Source organism: Podarcis vaucheri (genome assembly GCF_965113315.1).
Source record: "Podarcis vaucheri genome assembly, chromosome: 10".
NCBI classification, from domain to species: domain Eukaryota; kingdom Metazoa; phylum Chordata; class Lepidosauria; order Squamata; family Lacertidae; genus Podarcis; species Podarcis vaucheri.
Window position 1 is genome coordinate 70422266 of NC_138748.1, and position 20579 is coordinate 70442844.

Here is a 20579-nt window from a genome sequence, read left to right on the forward strand (position 1 = left end):
TCCCATTTTGTATTCCAGTTCAGGTATTTAATTCAGCAAATCCTTACCCTCTAACTTTCAACCTTACTCCATATGTTAACCTATTATTATAAATATCCATTTTCGATTATCAGTCCCTATTTACATTTTCTTAGGTATCTCTTTACCAGTACCACTTATTTTCATTCAAACGTCAATTCAACATTCCTTAATTTTACAGTGCTTCTGCAAGTTTTATCCACGTTTATTATGCTGTTTTTGTGATATACAAATGACATGAGAAAACTGGGTATACACATTTGTATAACATTATTCTTGACCCCCGCGAGTCCAGCTCCTGGAGAAGGAACTGGCAATCCATTCCGGTATTCTGCCAAGAAAATTCCATGGACATAAAAAAGGAGAAGCTTTGAGAAGAAAGTGATAGTTTCCAAGGCATGCTCTGGTTCATGGGGTCACGGAGAGTCAAACACAACTAAGACGACTAAACAACAAATACCTCTAGCTATATCTCTATCAATGTCTCTCTCTCTTTCTCTCATATCCCATCCTCGTCATCATCCAATGCTCCGGCTCCCGGTGGAGTACAGAGTCAGGTTTAAGGTGCTGGTTTTGACCTTTAAAGCCCTATGCGGCCTGGGACCCTCGTACCTACGGGACCGCCTCTCCTGGCATGTCCCACAGAGGACCTTAAGGTCCACAAATGACAACATTTTGGAGGTCCCAAGTCCCAAGGTGGTTAGACTGGTCTCAACTAGCGCCAGGGCCTTTTCAGCAGTGGCCCCAATGTGGTGGAACGCTCTGTCCCAAGAGACTAGGGCCCTGTGGGACTTGACATCTTTCTGCAGGGCCTGCAAGACAGAGCTGTTCCGCCTGGCCTTTGATTTGGACTCAGTCTGACCTTTATGTTTTCCTCCCTTTATGGCCTTATTTATCAGCTACTTTAAAATGAGGCTGCATTTTAAATTGCATTTTAACTTGTACAGTGGTACCTCGGGTTACATACGCTTCAGGTTACAGACTCCGCTAACCCAGATATATTACCTCGGGTTAAGAACTTTGCTTCAGGAGGAAAACAGAAATCATACGGTGTCGGCGCGGCGGCAGGGGGAAGCCCCATTAGCTAAAGTGGTACTTCAGGTTAAGAACAGTTTCAGGTTAAGAACGGACCTCCGGAACGAATTAAGTACTTAACCTGAGGTACCACTGTATTTTAAATTGGTCCCCCCCCCTTTTCCCCCTATTATGTTTTTACTGTGATTTTATTGGTGTTAGCTAACCTGAGCCACCACCACAACCCACAGCATCAATAATAATTCAAATGCACCAGAGATTCTGGAAAGCGAGGGGAAATATGTGGATTAATTTTTTTGCCAGCGTTCCTAGAAGCAGAGCCGCAGGCACTCAACATCCCAGGCAGATGACTCACAAGGGCTTATGGCGCAGTTCCGTGGCAGCATCTTTAGCAGAAAACCCTCCCGGTGGCTTCTGCTTCACAGATATTTGTCTAGCAAACGTCCGTTCCTTCACACCCACATCTCTTTCTCACACAGGCAGCTCTGCCAAGCGAAGGCGCGGGAAGGAAAGTTCAGACATCAGTGGAGAAAAACATGTGCAGGTGGAGAGAGGCTTGTGGCGTGTGGGCAAGCCCAGTGGCCCGGGAGAACCCGAGGCCTCCCTTTGCACAGCCACAATGTGCCAAGGGAAAGGGTTGTTGTAAACAAAAATCTGCCCTTTTTTCCCTTATGGGGTACCCAAGAGCCCATATAGAGTCCTTACGTAGGTTCCCTATTGGTAGGAGAAGATAACAGAGGCCAACCAGAGAGTATTGAGAAGCCAAGCAGCTAGTAAGCCTGATCTTTATTGATCTGTTGCAACAGGGTGCTCCCCTCACACGCAGGAAACGAGGAGGACCCAGAACAAAGGTGTGCCCGCCATTATATAGACATTTTATATTCCCTGCCCTGGAGCCCAAGACCACCCCTCCATACATCATACAAACATCACAGAAGGGGTGTAACCTAACCCCAGATACAACATACCTACATCACAGAAAAGACGGTCTACAGCAGAAATCTGAGTGCGTTGTTTATCTCGTCTGACAGGTTATCTACTTAATGGTCACTTGATGGGCCTGCCTGGGGGGCCTGGCTAGTCTTTTGTAATGATAAATACTTAGTTCCTGAGCCAGGTCACAGGCTCACCCTATTCATAGACAGACATACCCTTAAGACAGGATTTGTGAAGGAAAAGACAAGGGGGAGGCTTTTCCATTTTCCTTTGACCTTGCAGAGAAAACATTTGGTCAGTTTGGGAATCAAAAATGGTTTCAGGTCGGTCTTCCTGTGCTGATCTATGTATGTGCTTGGTTGGTACACTTATGAACATTTAACATATGTCTAAGACCTCAAAATTCCTATCACAGGGTCAGGCAAGGGAAACAGGAGCAGTCGAGGGGATGGAGCGACTCGGCTATGAGCAAAGGGCACAGCACTGGGGGCCGTTTTGCTTAGACCAGTGATGGTCAAACTTGGCCCTCCAGCTGTTTTGGGACTACAATTCCCATCATTCCTGGTCCTGTTAGCTAGGGATGATGGGAGTTGTAGTCCCAAAACAGCTGGAGGGCCAAGTTCGGCCATCACGGGCTTAGACAAAAGAGAAGTCTGCAACATGGTGCATTGCAGGGAGGCAGCAGAGAGAGCAGCTTTTCATGGACATCCGTCAAATTTTAGTATACGTGCTGCCAAAGCGAGAACGTGGACCTCTAAGGAAGTGGGGTGTTGGGAGATTCTCAGGGCAGAGAAAAGAAAGCCCTTCACACAGGTGCAGTGTTAAAACTGTGGAACTCCCTCCCACTGGAGACAGGGATGGCCACCAACTTGGGACAGCTTTAAAAGAGGACTGTCACGCTCAGGTTTTGCTTGCAAGTTCTGCAGGCATCCACAGAACAAAATGCTTTACTAGATAGGCTCTTTTTGTGTCCTTATTATTCCGTACTGCTTCTCAGCTCTCTGATGTTTTATTGCATTTGCCTATTGCGGTCTGCCTTCCTATCTTTTGTGAGTGGGCAGTACGTACGTATTTGTGCAAATAAATAAATTATTGTATGCACACTGTATGAAAATTTCAACTACCGGACCTCGGCCGCCGGTACTTAGCAATACCCTTGCAAAGTTGGGCTAACAATGTTAAGTTGTGGGTGAACATATCAGATGACACAGCGATTCTTCAAACAGCTCTTGTTTACAGTGGTACCTTGGGTTAAGTACTTAATTCGTTCCGGAGGTCCATACTTAACCTGAAACTGTTCATAACCTGAAGCACCACTTTAGCTAATGGGGCCTCCCGCTGCCGCCGGAGCACAATTTCTGTTCTCATCCTGAAGCAAAGTTCTTAACCTGAAGCACTATTTCTGGGTCAGCGGAGTCTGTAACCTGAAGCCTATGTAACCTGAGGTACCACTGTATTCACAGGCCAGAACTGAACTGAACTGAAGGGTTCAGCCAGCCTGCTTATATTGAGCTCCACTACAATGCAACTGTAACAACTTTCTGTAACTATCCAGTCACTGAACGTCACTTTCAATGCCTTATTTGCATATGTGGACCTGAGTGAAAACTATCTACAGTATCCCCCTGCTGGCCCAGGGTGAGAACTTCAGTACATAATAAACAGCACCTCAAGGAGGCCAAAGGTGCCTTGTAATTCGTTGGGTTGCTTGTCCATCTAGTCCACTGCTGCCAGCACTGAGTCCTTCCCATGTTCTTAGCTTCCCTTCGCAACGGCAACTCTCGAGCCGTGCAAGCCAGATGTCAAGGCGTGCCTCTTCCTGCGTTTGGCCTGTGGGCACAAATTCTCATGAGAACTCGCGTCAGCTGCCTCTGCACCTACAGCATGTTAGTACGCCTTGCACTACTAGCGTTAGCCAATGTGCTGAGCTCCAGCTGTTGTCAGATCACAACACGCATAGAATCATAGATTCATAGAGTTGGAATCATAGACCCCGAGGATAAACTCGCCCAACCCCCCGCAAAGCAACTCAGTTTATCATTTGTGGGGCAAATTTTTTTTTTAGTAAAAATTATAGCTCCAGAGGGGGGATTGCGATAGGAATTCTAAGGTCTCATATATATATAAATCATAAGTTTACAAGGCAAACACATACGTAAGTATGTAAACGTGTCTGAAATCGTACAGGAGAGCAATCCTGAAACCATTTTGACTCTCCCAAATTGACCTCAAATGTTTCTCTGCAAGGAGGAAGGAAATGGGGAAAGCCTTCCTATTGTCTCTTTGCTCGCAAATCCTGTCTTAAGGGCGTATTTGTGTATGAACAGGGTGAGCCTGTGACCTGAATTCAAGAACTGAGTATTTACCATCACAAAAGGATTGCCAGAATGCCTGGGTAAAACCAATCAGTGACCATTATCAGGTACCCTGGCAGACAGGATTCTGCTGTAGACCGCCCCTTCTGTGAAGTATGTATGATGTTTTGTGGGGTGGTCTTGGGCTACAGGGTGGGCAATTTCAAAAGTCTATGTAAGGGCTTGTGCACCATTGTTCTGGGTTCCTCCTCCCTCCTGCGTGGGGTGAGTGGGGACCCTGTTGCAACAGTTTGATAAAGATCAGGCTTACTAGCTGCTTTGCTTCTGAATATTCTCTGGTAGGCCTCTGTTATTTTCTCCTACCGATAGAGAACCTACATAAGGACTCTGTAAGGGTTCTTGGGTACCCCATAAGGAAAAAGGAGCACTCTTTACTTATAACACAACTGCAACCTTGGCGTTCATCAGCACCACGCACGAACCAGCCGAGCTATCCAGGCTGCTAACATCATCCATTCAGTGTGTTGGTTCTGATCTTTAAAGCCCTAAATGGCCTCAGTCCAGTATACCTGAAGGAGCGTCTCCACCCCCATCGTTCTACCTGGACACTGAGGTCCAGCTCCGAGGGCCTTCTGGCAGTTCCCTCCCTGCGAGAATTGAGGTTACAGGGATCCAGGCAGAGGGCCTCCTCGGTGGTGGCGCCCGCCCTATGGAATGCCCTCCCACCAGATGTCAAAGAGAAAAACAATTACTAGACTTCTAGAAGACATCGGAAGGCAGCCCTGTTTAGGGAAGTTTTTAATGTTTAATAGACTGTATAGTTAAAGCTATGGTTTTCCCAGTAGTGATGTATGGAAGTGAGAGCTGGACCATAAATAAGGCTGATTGCCGAAGAATTGATGCTTTTGAATTCTGGTGCCAGAGGAGACTCTTGAGTCCCATGGACTGCAAGAAGACCCAACCTATCCATTCTGAAGGAAATCAGCCCTGAGTGCTCACTGGAAGGACAGATTGTGAAGCTGAGGCTCCAATACTTTGGCCACCTCCTGAGAAGAGAAGATTCCCTGGAAAAGACCCTGATGTTGGGAAAGAAGGAGAAGGGGACGACAGAGGACGAGATGGTTGGACAGTGTTCTCGAAGCTACCAGCATGAGTTTGACCCAACTGCGGGAGGTAGTGGAAGACAGGAGTGCCTGGCATGCTCTGGTCCAGGGGGTCACGAAGAGGCGGACACGACTAAACAACAACAACAAATTCTGTTGGGAGCCGCTCAGAGTGGCTGGGGAAACCCAGCCAGATGGGTGGGGTATAAATAATAAATTGTTGTTGTTGTTGTTGTTATTGCCATCGGTCACATTGGCTGCGGCTGATTGGAGCTGCAGGCCAGCAACATCTGTGGACCGCAGCATGTTGGCGACCCCACAAGTCCCCTGTCTTAAGCGCCTGTCACCTTCTGCCTCAGATTTCTGCGCCGATAATTGCCGGATCTGCACAGTGGTCATGAATGCAGCTCACGAACGGTCCATGTAGTCTGAAGGCAACTAATTGCCCCCTTTTAAGACGGTGGAACTGCTTTGAAGACACATCCAGTTCCTTGCTCTGGAAGGAGCAGGGCAGCTAAATCCAGCTCCGCAGTGCCACCTGCCGGAAGAAACCTCACGAGGAAGACCTCCCCTTTTCTCTCTCTTCCCAGCCTTACAAGTCTAGGAATCTAGACCATCGCTCCATCCTGCCCAGTGATGTCTACACTGGGGACCGAACCTGGGACCTCTAATACTGAGCTATGTCCCTTTCTAGAATTCATCATCGTGGAAAGAAAAGCTCTTGAGATCGTAAGGCTACCCGATTTTTTCCAATGAATCCGGGGACACTTCAAATAAATAAATACTACACGTTCGGGACGTTGATGCTGCAGCGATGGCGATTTGCTGCCTTGATCTCAACCGCCACATTCCCCCTTCCTCCGAGGCTTCTATCTCCCTTCTCCGTGAGCCTGGGCAGCCCCTGAGTTGTGGGTTCTTCGGTGGTGGTGGTGGGGAAACGGTGCACAGTGGGTCAGGCATGGAAGGCGGAGAAGGGGGGCCAAGAGCGGCGGCAGCGAGACTTGGGCAGCGCAATGCCTCCCTTCCCATCGGAGCTGCCCCAACCCCATTCCCACTTTCGTGCAAGCATATAGAAATCAACTGGAATATAAAACAGTAAATATTTATTTGACAGCTGCGTATTGAAAATATACGATTTCTTCCTTTTCTCCGCCAGATGCTTGGTTGCTTACAATGTACGGGTCTTGTCTTAACCCTACCCAAGTTCAGTAGCCTAGACTAGGACTTAAAAAAATACAGCACAGATCAGCCTTCTGGCCTGGGGGTTACAAACACCACCCCATCAAAACGTCAGCTATATTGGTGGGAATGACATTTATAAAGCAAGCTGTGATGCCCCAACAGCAGTTTGTTCTTGACTGTAAGGTCTTTGGGGGCAGAGACCAGTTTTCTTCTCCATTCTTTGCCGTACGCGTCACAATCAATACCATTTGGTCCTCCCCCTCTGTCCGTCAACTGCCACAAAAGCAAGATGAAATACACTCCTCTTATTTTTAGTTGTGCATCTCAGATGAACAAAACTCTTTTTGTGCTGGTTCAAATCCCACCCACTTGAAATACCCCAGAACTTTTAAATTTCTTTATTTGAAGAGCTGGCAGCTTTACACCGTTTAACAAACGGCCTGGTTTTCTTAGGAAGGGCGCCACAGAACCGTAGAGCTAGTCAAACTGCTTGCAATGCAACAACCGCAGCTGAATCGCCAAAGCACAATTATTTTTCTCCCACATTCTGATCAGCGTGTTAAGCATAGGTACCCTTAATTTAGATCATGGGTAGGCAAACTAAGGCCCGGGGGCTGGATCCGGCCCAATCGCCTTCTAAATCCGGCCCGCGGGCAGTCCAGGAATCAGCATGTTTTTACATGAGCAGAATGTGTCCTTTTATTTTATTTAAAATGCATCTCTGGGTTATTTGTGGGGCACAGGAATTCATTCATATTTTTTTTCAAAAATATAGTCCAGCCCCCCACAAGGTCTGAGTGACAGTAGACCAGCCCCCTGCTGAAAAATTTGCTGACCCCTGATTTAGATCACTAAGTGAAACTAGAATAAAGGTGACCCCGGTTAAGACGTTCCAAGAAATCAAGGCTCATAGGGATAAGAATAAGCCGCAGTGACCATAATTCACTGATTCTCTTCTTCCCCACTCCACCTTAGAGGCAGGTGTGGAAAACCTGTACCTCTAGTTTGCAGCTAACCAGCTTACCAACAGTGACCAAATGTGGCTTGGTCAAGCCATTGTTTCTTCTCCAACCGGGATCTGAAATCGTATTTCAATCCTTGCTTTCAGAACTATGGTTTGCACAAATCAGTTTTTCCTGCATTTCAAGGAAACTGGGGAAGGGAGGGGGCAGGATGAAGAGAGCGAGCCAATGCCAGTGAATTAGATCACTGAATTAAAATGCATTCGGTTAGGATCCTGCACTGCCGGGGGGTTGGACTAGATGGCCCCTGCCAACGCTACAATTCTTTGATTCTATAAGGATACCGAGGCTGTGAATTCTATACACATTTTCCTGGGAATAAATCCCATTCAACTCCATGGGGCTTACTTCTGAGTAACCATGCCAAAGATTGCACTGGTTGTTCTTTTTAACAGGATCTAGGGCTTGGTTGCGTACCGAGTCCCTCTCTCAGATCAATGGGGATCACAGCGGACTCTCGGGTTGCGAACGTGATCTGTGCGGGAAGCACATTCGCAACCCGCAGCGCCGCGCGTGTGCATGCGCGGGTTGCGATTCGGCGCTTCTGCGCATGCGCAAAGCATGATTTAGCGCTTCTGCACATGTGCAACCGCCGAAACCCGGAAGTACCGTAACCCGTTCCAGTACTTCCTGGTTTCGCGGTGTCCATTACCCAAAAAAAAGCAATCTGAAGCGTCTGTAATCGGAGGTATGACTGTACTTCCAGATATATACAGAAAGGACTGTGGCCTTCAACAGAGGTAATTTCCCCCCTTGTAGCTCAACCTTCCCCCCCCCCAAAAAAAAACCTTAGGAGGCAGTCCTTTGGGGACTGTTCCAATTACTATTTATTTCTTAAATCTGTATTCCCACCTAGTCAACCTTTTCTTCCCCCACGGGTGATTCCCAGGCAGTCTCCCATCCAGACACTGACCAGCCCCACACCTGCTTAGCTTCAGCATGGGGGGAGGCAGCCTCAGGCCATCCACCCTGGGACTACGAGACAGAAGGCATTATTTCTCCAACTAGGGACTGCTGGGTAGCATTTTTCTCTTTTAAAATTCATTTCCTATGAAAAGGCTACGAAGTCTAAGCTCTGACACTATTAAAACAAAAACTCACCTCTGCGCTTTATACGTCGATATGTTAACGAACGGCATGAAATTAAAAAAAGAGCAACAGAAAAATTTCAATGTGTTACCAGAGCGGCGTCGCTCCCCCAAACTCTCCATATCCAATAGGACGTTTGTGTTTACTTAATACGACGGTTGCTTTCCCCCCATCCTTGTTGCGAGACACAAGTGGGCATTCAATTCTGATGACAAAAATCAAGACTACAACTCCCATCAGGCAATACAGAGGTGGCACGCACTGCATGCTGGGATTCTTAGTCCTCGCAAGCAACCCTGATTCCCAGCTGGGAATTCTTTCTATGGGGAATGTTCTCAGAGTAGGATGAATCCCATTGGAAGGATTGCACAAAGTGGTCCTATAGAGGAGAGCTGGGGATCCTGTTCCCGCGCCCCCCCCCGATACTGCTGCACTACAACTCCCATCATCCCTGTGCTGCAGAGGATGATGGGAATTGGAGTCCAGGAACCTTCAGAAAGCTACAACTTCCCCCAGCCCTGGAGTTGGTCCAGACCTCCAGACTGGAGACTCTCCAGGGATTCAACCTGCAATAGCCGATATCCAAGGGCTCTGGTACAGATTTGCAGCCCTGCCTTACGCATTACCCAAACCCATCCATGCAGCAAGCTGTGCTTGTCCAATCAATATTCTTCTCCCTTGCGACACCTATTTGCCAAACGTCGAATGTGCAAGGCAAGAGCTGGATCTCCAAAGCATGGATCCTACACCACGGTGGAGGAACTCAGGCCTGGGGTCTGAATCTGGCCCTGAAGACCTCTACATCTGACCCTCAGATCTGTCCCCAGGCCTCAAGGCCAGCGTGTTTATGGGCGGCCGGAACATGTCACTGAACTCGGTGCTCGGCCTATTGTACAATTTTCTATTTGTAGCTCCGCCCATTTTTGCCACTGGCTCCACCCACCACTGCCATGGGACCCCCGGGAAATAATGAGGTGGGAAAGGTTCTTCAGCTACAAGATCAGAATGGATCCCAACCGCCTTCCTTCTGGCCCCGCAATAAAGCCCTTCCCTCTCTGCACCCACCTCACGAAAACCAGTGCGCCCGCTCACAGGAGGGAGGGAGCGTTCACACACACCGCCAACGGGGAAGAGACCCTGGATCTACTTCAGGGCAGCGCCATTTGGCAAGCCCTCAAGACATTCTGTTTGGAAGCGCAGGGAGAAGACTTGGGGAGCCTCTCTAACATCTTGCCCGACAGGCGCTGCGTCAGTCGCTGCTCAAAAACCCTCCCTGGCCCTCGATAAATATCCCGCAAGATCCATGCTGTGGAAAAAGCATTCAGCGATCTCCATCTCAGGAGATCCGGCTGTTTTCCTAAGCAAACGGTGAGGCAGCGGCGGACGCGTTGGGACGTGCAAGATTTTGCCTGGTGGGAGGAAGGAAAGAAAGGAAAGATTTTGCACCAGTCAGAAACAAGAGCTCAAAGAAAACCGTCTCTTCACGCCTGTTATCTCAGCAGAGAAAATATAGCTTCTTCCTAGCGGGGCATAAACCCAGGAGACCGCTTCTGGTGGGGGCAGAAGTTGGGAACGTCCGCTTCTCCCGTCATGGCTGCTCTACAACCAAATAAACCTCTTCTCCCTCGTCCCCCCAAAGTCCTCTGGAAAGGGTCTTCCAAAATCCTAGAAATCAGAATCGAGGTCCAGCAATTCCGCATCCATGAGGTTTGTCCGGGAGTGAATAGGGGCTGGCAGCTCCCCTCTCCGCCCCTGGGCCTGCGGAGCCCTGCGCGGGGTGCCGCTCAGAAAGGCAGGCCCCGGGGCCACGCTCCGGGGTGGCGGCTGGGGGAAGCTGCCGCGAGGCAGAGGCTGCCGGCGTCCAGGGAAGAACCAGGCGCCGCTTCCGGGTCCTGCCTCCTCCACGGGGCCGTTATCCGGGCAGAAGGGGTGGCTGACGGGAGGCAGGACGGCGCTGTTCCGCCGGCAGCCGAGGGCCGCTGGGTGCTCTGGGGGCGGCCCCCTGGAAAAAGGGTCCTCCTGGGGCAGGGCCGCGGGCCGCCAGGCCGGGTAGGCCCTGGGTGCAAGGACGTCGTTGAGGGCCTGAGCCTCCCTGGCGCTGGTGACGAAGCACTTGGTCTGGGGGAGCTGGGGGAGGCGAGGGACGGAGCTGAGGCGCTGTGGGGCGAAGGGGTCCAGGTCGTAGGCGGGCCCCATGGGGCAGACCTCCTTCTTCTTCCGCCGCTTCTTCTTCTTGCGGCTTAGCTTCTTCTCCCGCCGGGGGGACAGCTCGGTTTCCACCAGCCACAAGTTGGCTCGCTCCTCGGGGGGCACTGTGTGGGTGGGCAAAGGAAGGGCAGAGGCGATGGTTAGGGGGGGTACGGGACCTCCATCAGAAGCCCCCCACCCCAGCGCACACACCTCAAAACCCCAAATCGCTGCTTGCTTCGAAATGGCTGATTCATTTTACGGCACTCCCAGGCCGTAAGCGCTGTGGAGGCGCATGAAACCATCATGGCTTCCCCCTGCAAAGGATTCTGGGAGCTGGGGGTTCGCTAAGGGTGCTGGAAGTTATGAGGAGACTCCCCGCCCCACCGTTCTCCTTAAAGGTAAAAAGGGTAAAGGGACCCCTGACCGTTAGGTCCAGTCGTGGCCGACTCTGGGGTTGCGGCGCTCATCTCGCTTTATTGGCCGAGGGAGGCGGCGTACAGCTTCCGGGTCATGTGGCCAGCATGACTAAGCCGCTTCTGGCGAACCAGAGCAGCGCACGGAAACTCCGTTTACGTTCCCGCTGGAGTGGTACCTATTTATCTACTTGCACTTTGACGTGCTTTCGAACTGCTAGGTTGGCAGGAGCAGGGACCGAGCAACGGGAGCTCACCCCACCGCGGGGATTCAAACTGCCGACCTTCTGATCGGCAAGCCCTAGGCTCTGTGGTTTAACCCACAGCGCCACCTGCGTCCCTACCATTCTTCTTACGGAGCTACAATTCCTGGAGAAGAAGAAGGATTGATTATTGAACAACTCTGGGAATCAAAGGGAAGGCCACATTCAAAGCATACATTTCGAGGGCTGGGATACCGCTTGAAACCGTCATGGCTTCACCCCCAAAGGATTCTGGGAGCTGGGTTAAGGGCACTGGGAGTTGTAAGTTTCCCTCACTGAACTACAATTCCCAGAGCTCCCTGTGAAGAAGACGGATTGGTTGCGAAACCACTCAAAAATGACAGTTTAGGGGAAACATCAGGGAAATGCCATAAACTGCCATGTGAAATGAAGCCATTGATAGCAGACACCCAGTATTATTATTATTTTTGTAATGTTGTCGTTGCTTCCCTTGCTTTGTCTACATGCCGAACAGAATATTACTGAAAGAAAGAAGAAAATAAACAGGATTACCTGGCGTCGCTACCGGAGTGACGGAGACATCTTGAGACAAAATGGCTCCCCTCCTGGCGACCATCTTGGTCACATGCTGGGCCCAGGCAGAGGACACGTCTCCCGACGGCTCATTGATATCGAAAACCAAACCAGCTGGGAAAAGAAAATTATAACGATGTATACAAATAAAAGGGGAAAGGGGAGAATATTTCAAAGAATGAGTTCTTCAAAGCCTGAATCCCCTCAGAATTATCTCAGCTTGGCCAACGCTTGCCCACTGGGTTGCATTCCATCATGATATTTCTTCTAATCTGTGTTTGAACTGTTAATACATACTGTGGTGAACCACACTGGGCACAATTTTGTGGGAGAATGATAAAAAGAAATGGCATTAAAAAAAAAGCAGCAAGGAAATAGTCATGTTGAAGGTCAGGAACATTCAGGGGTGTCAGGAATTGTAACCCAGCTCAAACAATTCTGTATGCAATTATGCAGAATTTCCCCAAGACAAAATGTAAAAATAAGACATTTATATTCCACCAAGTGTCGGTTTCTTTAAATATGACATGATTTAAATGTATGCAATACCCCCAGAGATGGAAAGAAGATAAAAGTCCCAAAAAGAGATGAATGGTTGATGAAGATGTCTTTAATGACAGATGTTTTAATGTATTTTTAATCTTTTGTTAGAAGCTGCCCAGAGTGGCTGGGGAAACCCAGCCAGATGGGCGGGGTAGAAATAAATTATTATTAATTATTATTATTATTATTATTGACTACACCAAAATGGCGTAAATGACCGGGAAAATCAGAAACCAGGAAGATAGAAACTTTAACAAGGAATGAGGAAAAATTACAATTTACTTAAGAGAACACTGTAAACAGCTAAAAACTTTTGGCAGGATTTGAGTTAGGCTTGTAATGTCTTAGAAACTAAGGTAAAAATGGACTATCTTAAGAAAAATAGAGAAAAAATATGATGCAGTAGAAAAAGTTTGATAATGGAAACCATGGAGGGGTAGAGGGAAGTCTAAGTATTCAGGGAATCCTAAACGTTGATGATGATTAATGTGTGAATTCAAATGTATAGTGTAAAATTGAATAAAAAATTATTTAAAATAAAATAAATGCAAGCAATACCAACATCATGTTCAAGTGATGTCGCAATACCAACATCATGTTCAAGTGATGTCGCAATACCAACATCATGTTCAAGTGAATGGGTCCCGTTCGCAACCAGAGGTACCACTGGATAGCATATATTCAACACAAAAAAAGCGTGACAATTTGTGGTTGACAAAGGACAGCTGGACATATCAAGGGCCCCATTACCTTCAGCAGCTGAGGGCCGCATCAAACCGAAATCCGGCCCTGGCCCGGCTGTGGGAGGTTGCCCTCCATCGGACCGGCGTGGAGCCCCACACCACCCCCTTCCCTGTGGGCATACGTACCAACCGGCCCCTCGTGCGAGACAGTCCGCAAGCTGAAGGAGAGCTCTTGGTTGGGGTTGTGCTGAAGCTCCTTGCGCCGGGAAAAGGCCTTGGCAATCATCTTGCTCTTCTTCAGCCGCTTGGGCTCGTTGCTGCTCTGGCCAGTCAGCCTGCAGGGAGGGGATTTATTTATTTCATGCAATTTAAACGCTGCTTGATCAGGGGGGGAAACATACCCAAAAATCCTCAAAGCAGTTTACCAAAAGAGAGAGAGAGAGAGAGAGAGAGAGAGGAATAAAATCACCCCTAAGAAAAAGCACCAGCGATAATATAAAACATTCGAAAGTTAAAAACTGGAAAAATAACGCAGCTCCCTTTAATGATTGGATTGAAAATATGTGCAAATTTGCTGTACACTAACAAGTTGTGTACAAATGTAGACTTGCCATGGTGAAATTGAACAAAATTTGGAATTCTTTTTTATAGATACTGTACCATATGAGATTAAGGCCTGGTTAACAACAACAACAACAACAACAACAACAACAATTTTATTTATATCCCGCCCTCCCCAGCCGAAGCTGGGCTCAGAGCGGCTAACAACAGTAAAATAATACAACATTCTAAAATCAGTTCAAATCAAATATCAAGTCGTCGTCCCCCTTTTTTGTAACGTGCACAGTCTCTTTTTTTTGTTTCATTTTCTACATGCGTACTATTTCTTGTTTCTTCGTTTTTGTGCACTTGTATTTTTGTACTTTTCATTTTTCAATAAAGTATTTAAAATTTAAAAAACCAGACTTAAAAAAATACATTGAAATGCACCTCAAATTTCTAAACTGCTGGGCAGGTAATTTTTGTCTATCCCAGCCTTTCTCAACCTGTGGGCCCCCAGATGTTGTTGAACTAGAACTCCCATCACCCCTAGCTAGCAAGGCCAGAGCTCAGGGATGATGGGAGTTGTAGTCCAACGACATCTGGGGACCCACAGGTGGAGAACCACAAAAATGGTTTCAGCAGATACTGAAAACAGTGCTGCGAAAAGAATGCCAAGTGGCAAGGAGTTCCAAAGTTTAACTGCTGACACACTAAAATATCGAGTTCTTACAAATGGTATTATGTAACGGTCAGGATTGTCGGGTTGGCCAGAAGTCCCGTGCAGAGCAGCTGGGGTTCTAGCGCCTGGAAGCCGCAGGATGGGCTCAAAATTAAAATCCCGGCTTCTTCCAAGGCTGGCTAGGCCCAGCTCTTACCTGCCCCAGGTGCGCTTCCAGATGAGGAGGGTAGCTTTGGTCCACACCCAGGTGCTCATGGAAATCCCTGTCCCAAACATGGCAAAGAGATTGATCTTCTCCACCAAGAGGCTGGGGCGGTTCTTGATCTCGCAGTCAGGGATGGGTTTGTTGGTCTGCGTGGCGATTGTCACGTTGGCCTCACACCTGCAGGGGGCAAGAGCGGAGGTGAAACTTGCTGGGGGGGGGCAGAATATTATTATGAGATTCTTATGATTATCATTGATTTGTTTGTTGCCCGCCCTCTCCCCTAAGATCCCAGAGAGGGTTACCAAATTAAAAGCAGCATTAAAAAGAGTTCATGGGATCGACATTAAGGTCCATGAATAATCACAGTTTAGAGATCCCTGAGGAAGTCAGACTATCCTCCACCAGGGTCAGGGCCTTCTCAGTGATGGCTCCGACCTGGTGGACTGCTCTGTCCCAGGAGACCAGGGCCCTGCAGGATTTAACCTCCTTCTGCAGGGCCTGTAAGACAGAGCTATTCCGCCTGGCTTTCAATTTGAACTTAGCCTGATCTTTTATTCCCCTTCCTTCCCTCCCCCTCGCCTTTTTATGAAGAGACAGTGTGGTGTAGTGGTTAAGAGCGGTAGTCACGTAATCTGGGGAACCGGGTTCGCTTCCCCGCTCCTCCACCTGCAGCTGCTGGGTGACCTTGGGCTAGTCACACTTCTCTGAAGTCTCTGAGCCCCACTCACCTCACAGAGTGTTTGTTGTGGGGGAGGAAGGGAAAAGGAGAATGTTAGCCGCTTTGAGACTCCTTAAAGGGAGTGAAAGGCGGGATATCAAATCCAAACTCCTCTTCTTCTCTTCTTCTGGGATCCCACAGCTATTTCTCCCCTGGTCTCTTCGCTGGCCCAAGTAGGACTAACTTAGCCAGCTAGCTAAGTTATCATATAACGTTTATTGGGTGATCATCTAACGTTTATTGGATGAATTTTCCCCCTAAATTGATTTTTGAATTCTGAATTCATTGTTATTCACGTTTTATACTGTATTTTATGCTGTTTTTTGTTGCATCAATTAAGTGTTTTAAATTTGTTGTTAGTCGGCCTGAGCCTGGTTTTCTGAACTGGGAAGGATGGGGTATAAATAAAAATTTAATATTATTATTATAAAACAACTTACAATAAAAAAGGAAAGGTAAAGGTAAAGGACCCCTGACAGTTAAGTCCAGTCGCAAATGACTCTGGGGTTGCGGTGCTCATCTCGCTTTACTGGCCGAGGGAGCTGGAGTACATGTGGCCAGCAGGACTAAGCCGCTTCTGGCGAACCAGAGCAGCGCACGGAAACGCCGTTTACCTTCCTGCCAGAGCGGTACCTATTTATCTGCTTGCACTGGTGTGCTTTCGAACTGCTAGGTTGGCAGCAGCAGGGACCGAGCAACGGGAGCTCACCCCGCCGCAGGGATTCGAACCGCTGACCTTCTGATCGGCCAGCCCAAGAGGCTCAGTGGTTTAGACCACAGCTGTCAAACATACACCTCAAGTGTTAAAAGCCGGGGTACACAGGGGGAAGGAACCTCAGATCTCCAAACAGCCATCTGAATTTGAAGAGCTATCAGGAGATTATAGCTGCAAGGTTAAGGTTGCAATCCTAACCACGCAGACCTGGGAGTAAGTGCTACTGGATTCAATAGGACTTTCTTCTGAGTAGATCACCCCGCCTAATAAACGCCCCCCTTAGAAGACACATTTTCTCCTGTGCGAGTGGAGTTGGAATTCTGGGATTATGTGTGAATCCTTTTAAACAGGGGTGGGGAACCTGCGCCCCCTCCCCGATGGGGAATTACAACTCCCAGCAACCTGTACGGACAATAGTCAAGGGTGATGGGAGTTGTAGTCTAACAGCACAGATTCCCCATCCCTGCAATAAAAAAAATATGAGAGTACCCCAAATTTAATTCATACTTTAACCAACACATTGGCCAAAGCTCATAAGGTCATTCAACAAAGATTTCTTTAAATCTGCAAAGATTATTGATTTGAGTAGAACCCGCTACTCAAAGTACCACTTATAGCCTGAAAATGAAGCATCCTATAGGGAAACCCTGCTGCTGTCGAATTGTGATGCTTTCTTCCAGACAATGGTTTGTGTGTAAGAAACTGAGCTCTACTGGGAGGGCGATTGGGCGTGTTATTGTTTTGTTGTTTTGGTTTAAACCAGGGGTCTGCAACCCGCGGCTCCGGAGCCGCATGTGGCTCTTTTACACCTTTGCCGCGGCTCCGGGTGGATACTAGGGAGGGGATGAGGCGCATTGTGCGCCCCGACACTCCCCACTGTGGCGGGCGCTGTACTGGCTGTGACGTCGCATGGGGGCAGTGCGTGCGTTAGTCACGCACCGTCCCGACGTCACCTTCCCGCCCGCTGTCAGATCGCGGCTCCGGAGATATATTTGTTTTAAATGTCGCAATGGTTTTGCGGCTCCCAGTTTTTTTTCCCTTCAGAAACGGGTCCAAGTGGCTCTTTTTGTCTTAAAGGTTGCAGACCCCTGGTTTAAACATTTCCTTGTGTTCTATCTTATATTTTATTCTGTGAACTACCTTGAGATCTTTCAATGAAGAACGGTATACGAATTTAATAAATAATAAAAAATACACTGTGATTCTGGACGTTGTCGCAGAACCTGGATTTCCTGGTGTACAATTCAAAGTGGGTTTCTTCTGCAGATACAGCATTTCCCAGGCTTGGCATCAGCATGTGAGCATCTGCCAGGGGTCTTCAGGGCCCCCTTAAATCCCTTATACATCCCTCCGCTCCGATACTCCCCAGTGCTTGACGGCTGGGAGCGTGAGGCGCCATCTTGATTTCCCACAATGCCCCTGGAGTGTTGCTCCATCCCAGCCTTTGCCACCCAGGTGCCTCAGTTCTTGAGCTACGCAGCATGGCACCCGAAGGGCATCAGGTCGGCCTCTAAGACAGTGTTTCCCAACCGGTGTTCCGCGGCACACTACTGTGCCGTGAGACATTGGCTGGTGTGCCATGGGAGGGAGGCGGGCGAGTCGGGCGGTGAGAGGCAGCGGCAGCGAGGATCCGCGTCGAGCCGGGGGCGGCTCCGCGGTGGTGGTGCCGAGCGGCGGGGCAGCGCGTGCAAAAGGGAGGAGCGCGAGACAGCGGAGGAGGAGGAGGCCGGCATGTCCGGGCAGCAGCAGCAACAACAGCAGCAGCAGCAACTCCCGGCGACGGCTCCTCAAGCCCCGCCGCCGCCCCCTCCTCCGCCCGTTATCGCCGCCACCACCACAACAGCCGCCGCCGCCTCAGTTGCCGCCGTCCCTCAGTCCCTCGCTCTGCTGCCTCCTCCCACCCCCAAAGCTTGGAGGTTCCCCGGCAAGGGGGAGGGAAAAAACTTTCACTTTCGTGCATCCCTCCCGGCGTGACGCTGCGCGCTGACGTCACAGGGCTGTAATGGTGGTGTGCCGCGAGATTTTTTTCAGTAAACAGGTGTGCCGTTGCCCAAAAAAGTTTGGGAAACACTGCTCTAAGAGACCACCCACAAAAAAAGCCACCCACAAAGGCAGCCAGTGGCCCCCCGCCTAGATCAAGAGGGGAACGTGGATATTGTGATAGGAATTTTGAGGTCTTAGATATATGGTAATGTTCATAACCGCATGTACATAGACCAGCACAAGAAGACCGACCTGAAGCCATTTTGATTCCTAAACTGAGCAAATGTTTTCTCTGCAAGGTCAAAGTGGAAAAAACTCCCCATTGTCTTTCCCTTCACGAATCCTGTCTTAAGGGTATGTCTGTGTTTGAATAGGGTGTGAGCCTGTGACCTGGCCCAGGAACTAAGTATTTATCACTACAAACTAATGGCCAGGCTCCCCAGGCAATCCAATCAAGTAACCTGCCAGACAGGAGATAAACAAGGACAGGAGAAAAACAACATTCAAATTTCTGCTGTAGACCGCCTTTTCTGTGATGTACGTACAATGTATCTGGGGGGTGGTCTTAGGTTACACCCCTTTTGTGATGTATGTATGATGTTTCTGGGGGTGGTCTTGATCTACAGGGTGGCAATTTCAAAAGTTTTATAAGGTTTTTCTGGGTTCCTCCTCTCTCCTGCGTGTGGTGAGTGAGGACCCTGTTGCAACAGATCAATAAAGATCAGGCTTACTAGCTGCTTTGCTTCTCAATATTCTCTGGTTGGCCTCTGTTATTCTCTCCTACCAATAGGGAACCCACGTAAGGACTCTATATGGGCTCTTGGATACCCCATATGGGAATAAGGGCAATTTTTTGTTTACAACAGTGGGCACCCGCTACTCACAAGACATACTCCCGGAAGCTCCTCTCCCACTCCGCCTGGTTGAAGAAATCGTAGAAGTGGCACCCGAAGGTGATGAACACGAAGCCGAACGCCAGGAAGCCAAAGATCCCTGCCATGGAGGGAGAAAGAAATTGAGCCCGTCACACGTCCAGCTACTTCAGGGCATGGAGGGGTGCAGATATCCAGAGCGTGGGGGTCAGGTGGGATTGCTATGAGGAATTATGAAATATGGAGCAAGCCACTGTGTCCGCTATGAAAGCACTGCGTTGACTGGGTTTGATTCATTGACAATAGTTTCTTCCCACAGGCCTCTGCACCTCTGCCATTTGCTTTCTAACAGATTGGCGGCTAAAAGATTGAGGTTGAATCCTGACAAGACAGGAGTACTCTTTTTGGGGGGACAGGAGGCAGGCTGGTGTGGGGGACTCCCTTGTCCTCAGTGGGGTAACTGTACCCCTGAAGGACCAGGTGCGCAGCCTGGGAGTCATTCTGGACTCACAGCTGTCCATGGAGACTTCGCAGGTCAATTCTGTGTCCAGGGCAGCTGGTCCTTCAGGAGTAATAAATAATAAAATTTTATTTATATCCACCCTCCCCAGCCGAAGCTGGGCGCGGAGCGGCTAACAACAGTAAAAATAACACAGTTTACATAAAATCACAATCAATTAATGTTGTCTCAACTTCCTTTTTCTCTGCAGGAACTCCCAAAATCTCCCCGCAACCTACAGATCTTGCCACGCAAGTCCGGCTTACTCACCAAGGCGCAACATCGTCTCATTGATCTTACTCGCGGCTTTTTCGCTCAGGAGACCTGGGTGGTTGCTTTTGATGGAGAACAAGGTCATCACACCTAGGAGGGAAGCGGCAGAATTAATAATAATTATTATTATTATTATTATTATTATTATTATTATTATTATTATTATTATTAATTATTTATACCCCGGCCATCTGGCTGAGTTTCCCCAGCCACTCTGGGCGGCTCCCAATCAAGTGTTAAAAACGGTACAGCATTAAGTATTAAAAAGCGCCAGAGAGAACAAATTGAGAGGAGCCCCACCTCTGATCAGGAAATAGCCACCGATGATCAGCACTAGGCCAATGGGGGCCAGGACAAAACCAGCTCGGTAGCGGTAGTTCTTGTAGCCCACAAAGCAAATGCCGCTCACAGAGTCCCCGTCAACCTGGGAAAGCAAGAGGGAGGGAGGAAAGACAGGTAGAGAAGCCAGGAAGCTTTAAAAAAACTGGAAACAAGTACAGTGGTGCCTCGCAAGACAAAATGAATCTGTTCCGCGAGTCTCTTCGTCTTGCGGTTTTTTCGTCTTGCGAAGCACGGCTATTAGCGGCTTAGCGGCTATTAACGGCTTAGCGGCTTTAAGAAAAAGGAAACAAACTCGCAAGAACTTGCAAGCCCATAGGGAAATTCGTCAAGCCCATAGGGAAATTCGTCTTGCAGAACGACTCAAAAAACGGAAAACTTTTTCGTCTTGCGAGGCATTCGTCTTGCGAGGTACCACTGTACAGTC

The 20579-nt window shown here is 48.7% G+C and overlaps 1 protein-coding gene across 2 annotated transcripts in view; it reads right to left on the minus strand.

Moving 5' to 3' along the window:
* Nucleotides 1–9239: 9239 nt before the first annotated feature.
* Nucleotides 9240–20579, minus strand: part of SMO (smoothened, frizzled class receptor) — a 35506-nt gene continuing 24166 nt past the window's right edge. Inside the window, exons 6-13 of one of the 2 annotated variants that reach the window (XR_014223669.1) lie at nucleotides 20114–20237; nucleotides 19811–19903; nucleotides 19054–19162; nucleotides 14745–14930; nucleotides 13513–13661; nucleotides 12080–12214; nucleotides 9762–11012; nucleotides 9240–9727 (exon numbers count right to left, since the gene is read on the minus strand). Coding sequence is in view for 1 of the 2 variants with exons in the window: in XM_082238820.1 (XP_082094946.1) it covers nucleotides 10366–11012; nucleotides 12080–12214; nucleotides 13513–13661; nucleotides 14745–14930; nucleotides 19054–19162; nucleotides 19811–19903; nucleotides 20114–20237 (1443 nt within the window). In the remaining variant the exon portion in view is untranslated. Of the gene's footprint in view, nucleotides 11013–12079; nucleotides 12215–13512; nucleotides 13662–14744; nucleotides 14931–19053; nucleotides 19163–19810; nucleotides 19904–20113; nucleotides 20238–20579 lie in introns of both variants that reach the window. The other variant, XM_082238820.1, reaches the window with a different exon arrangement.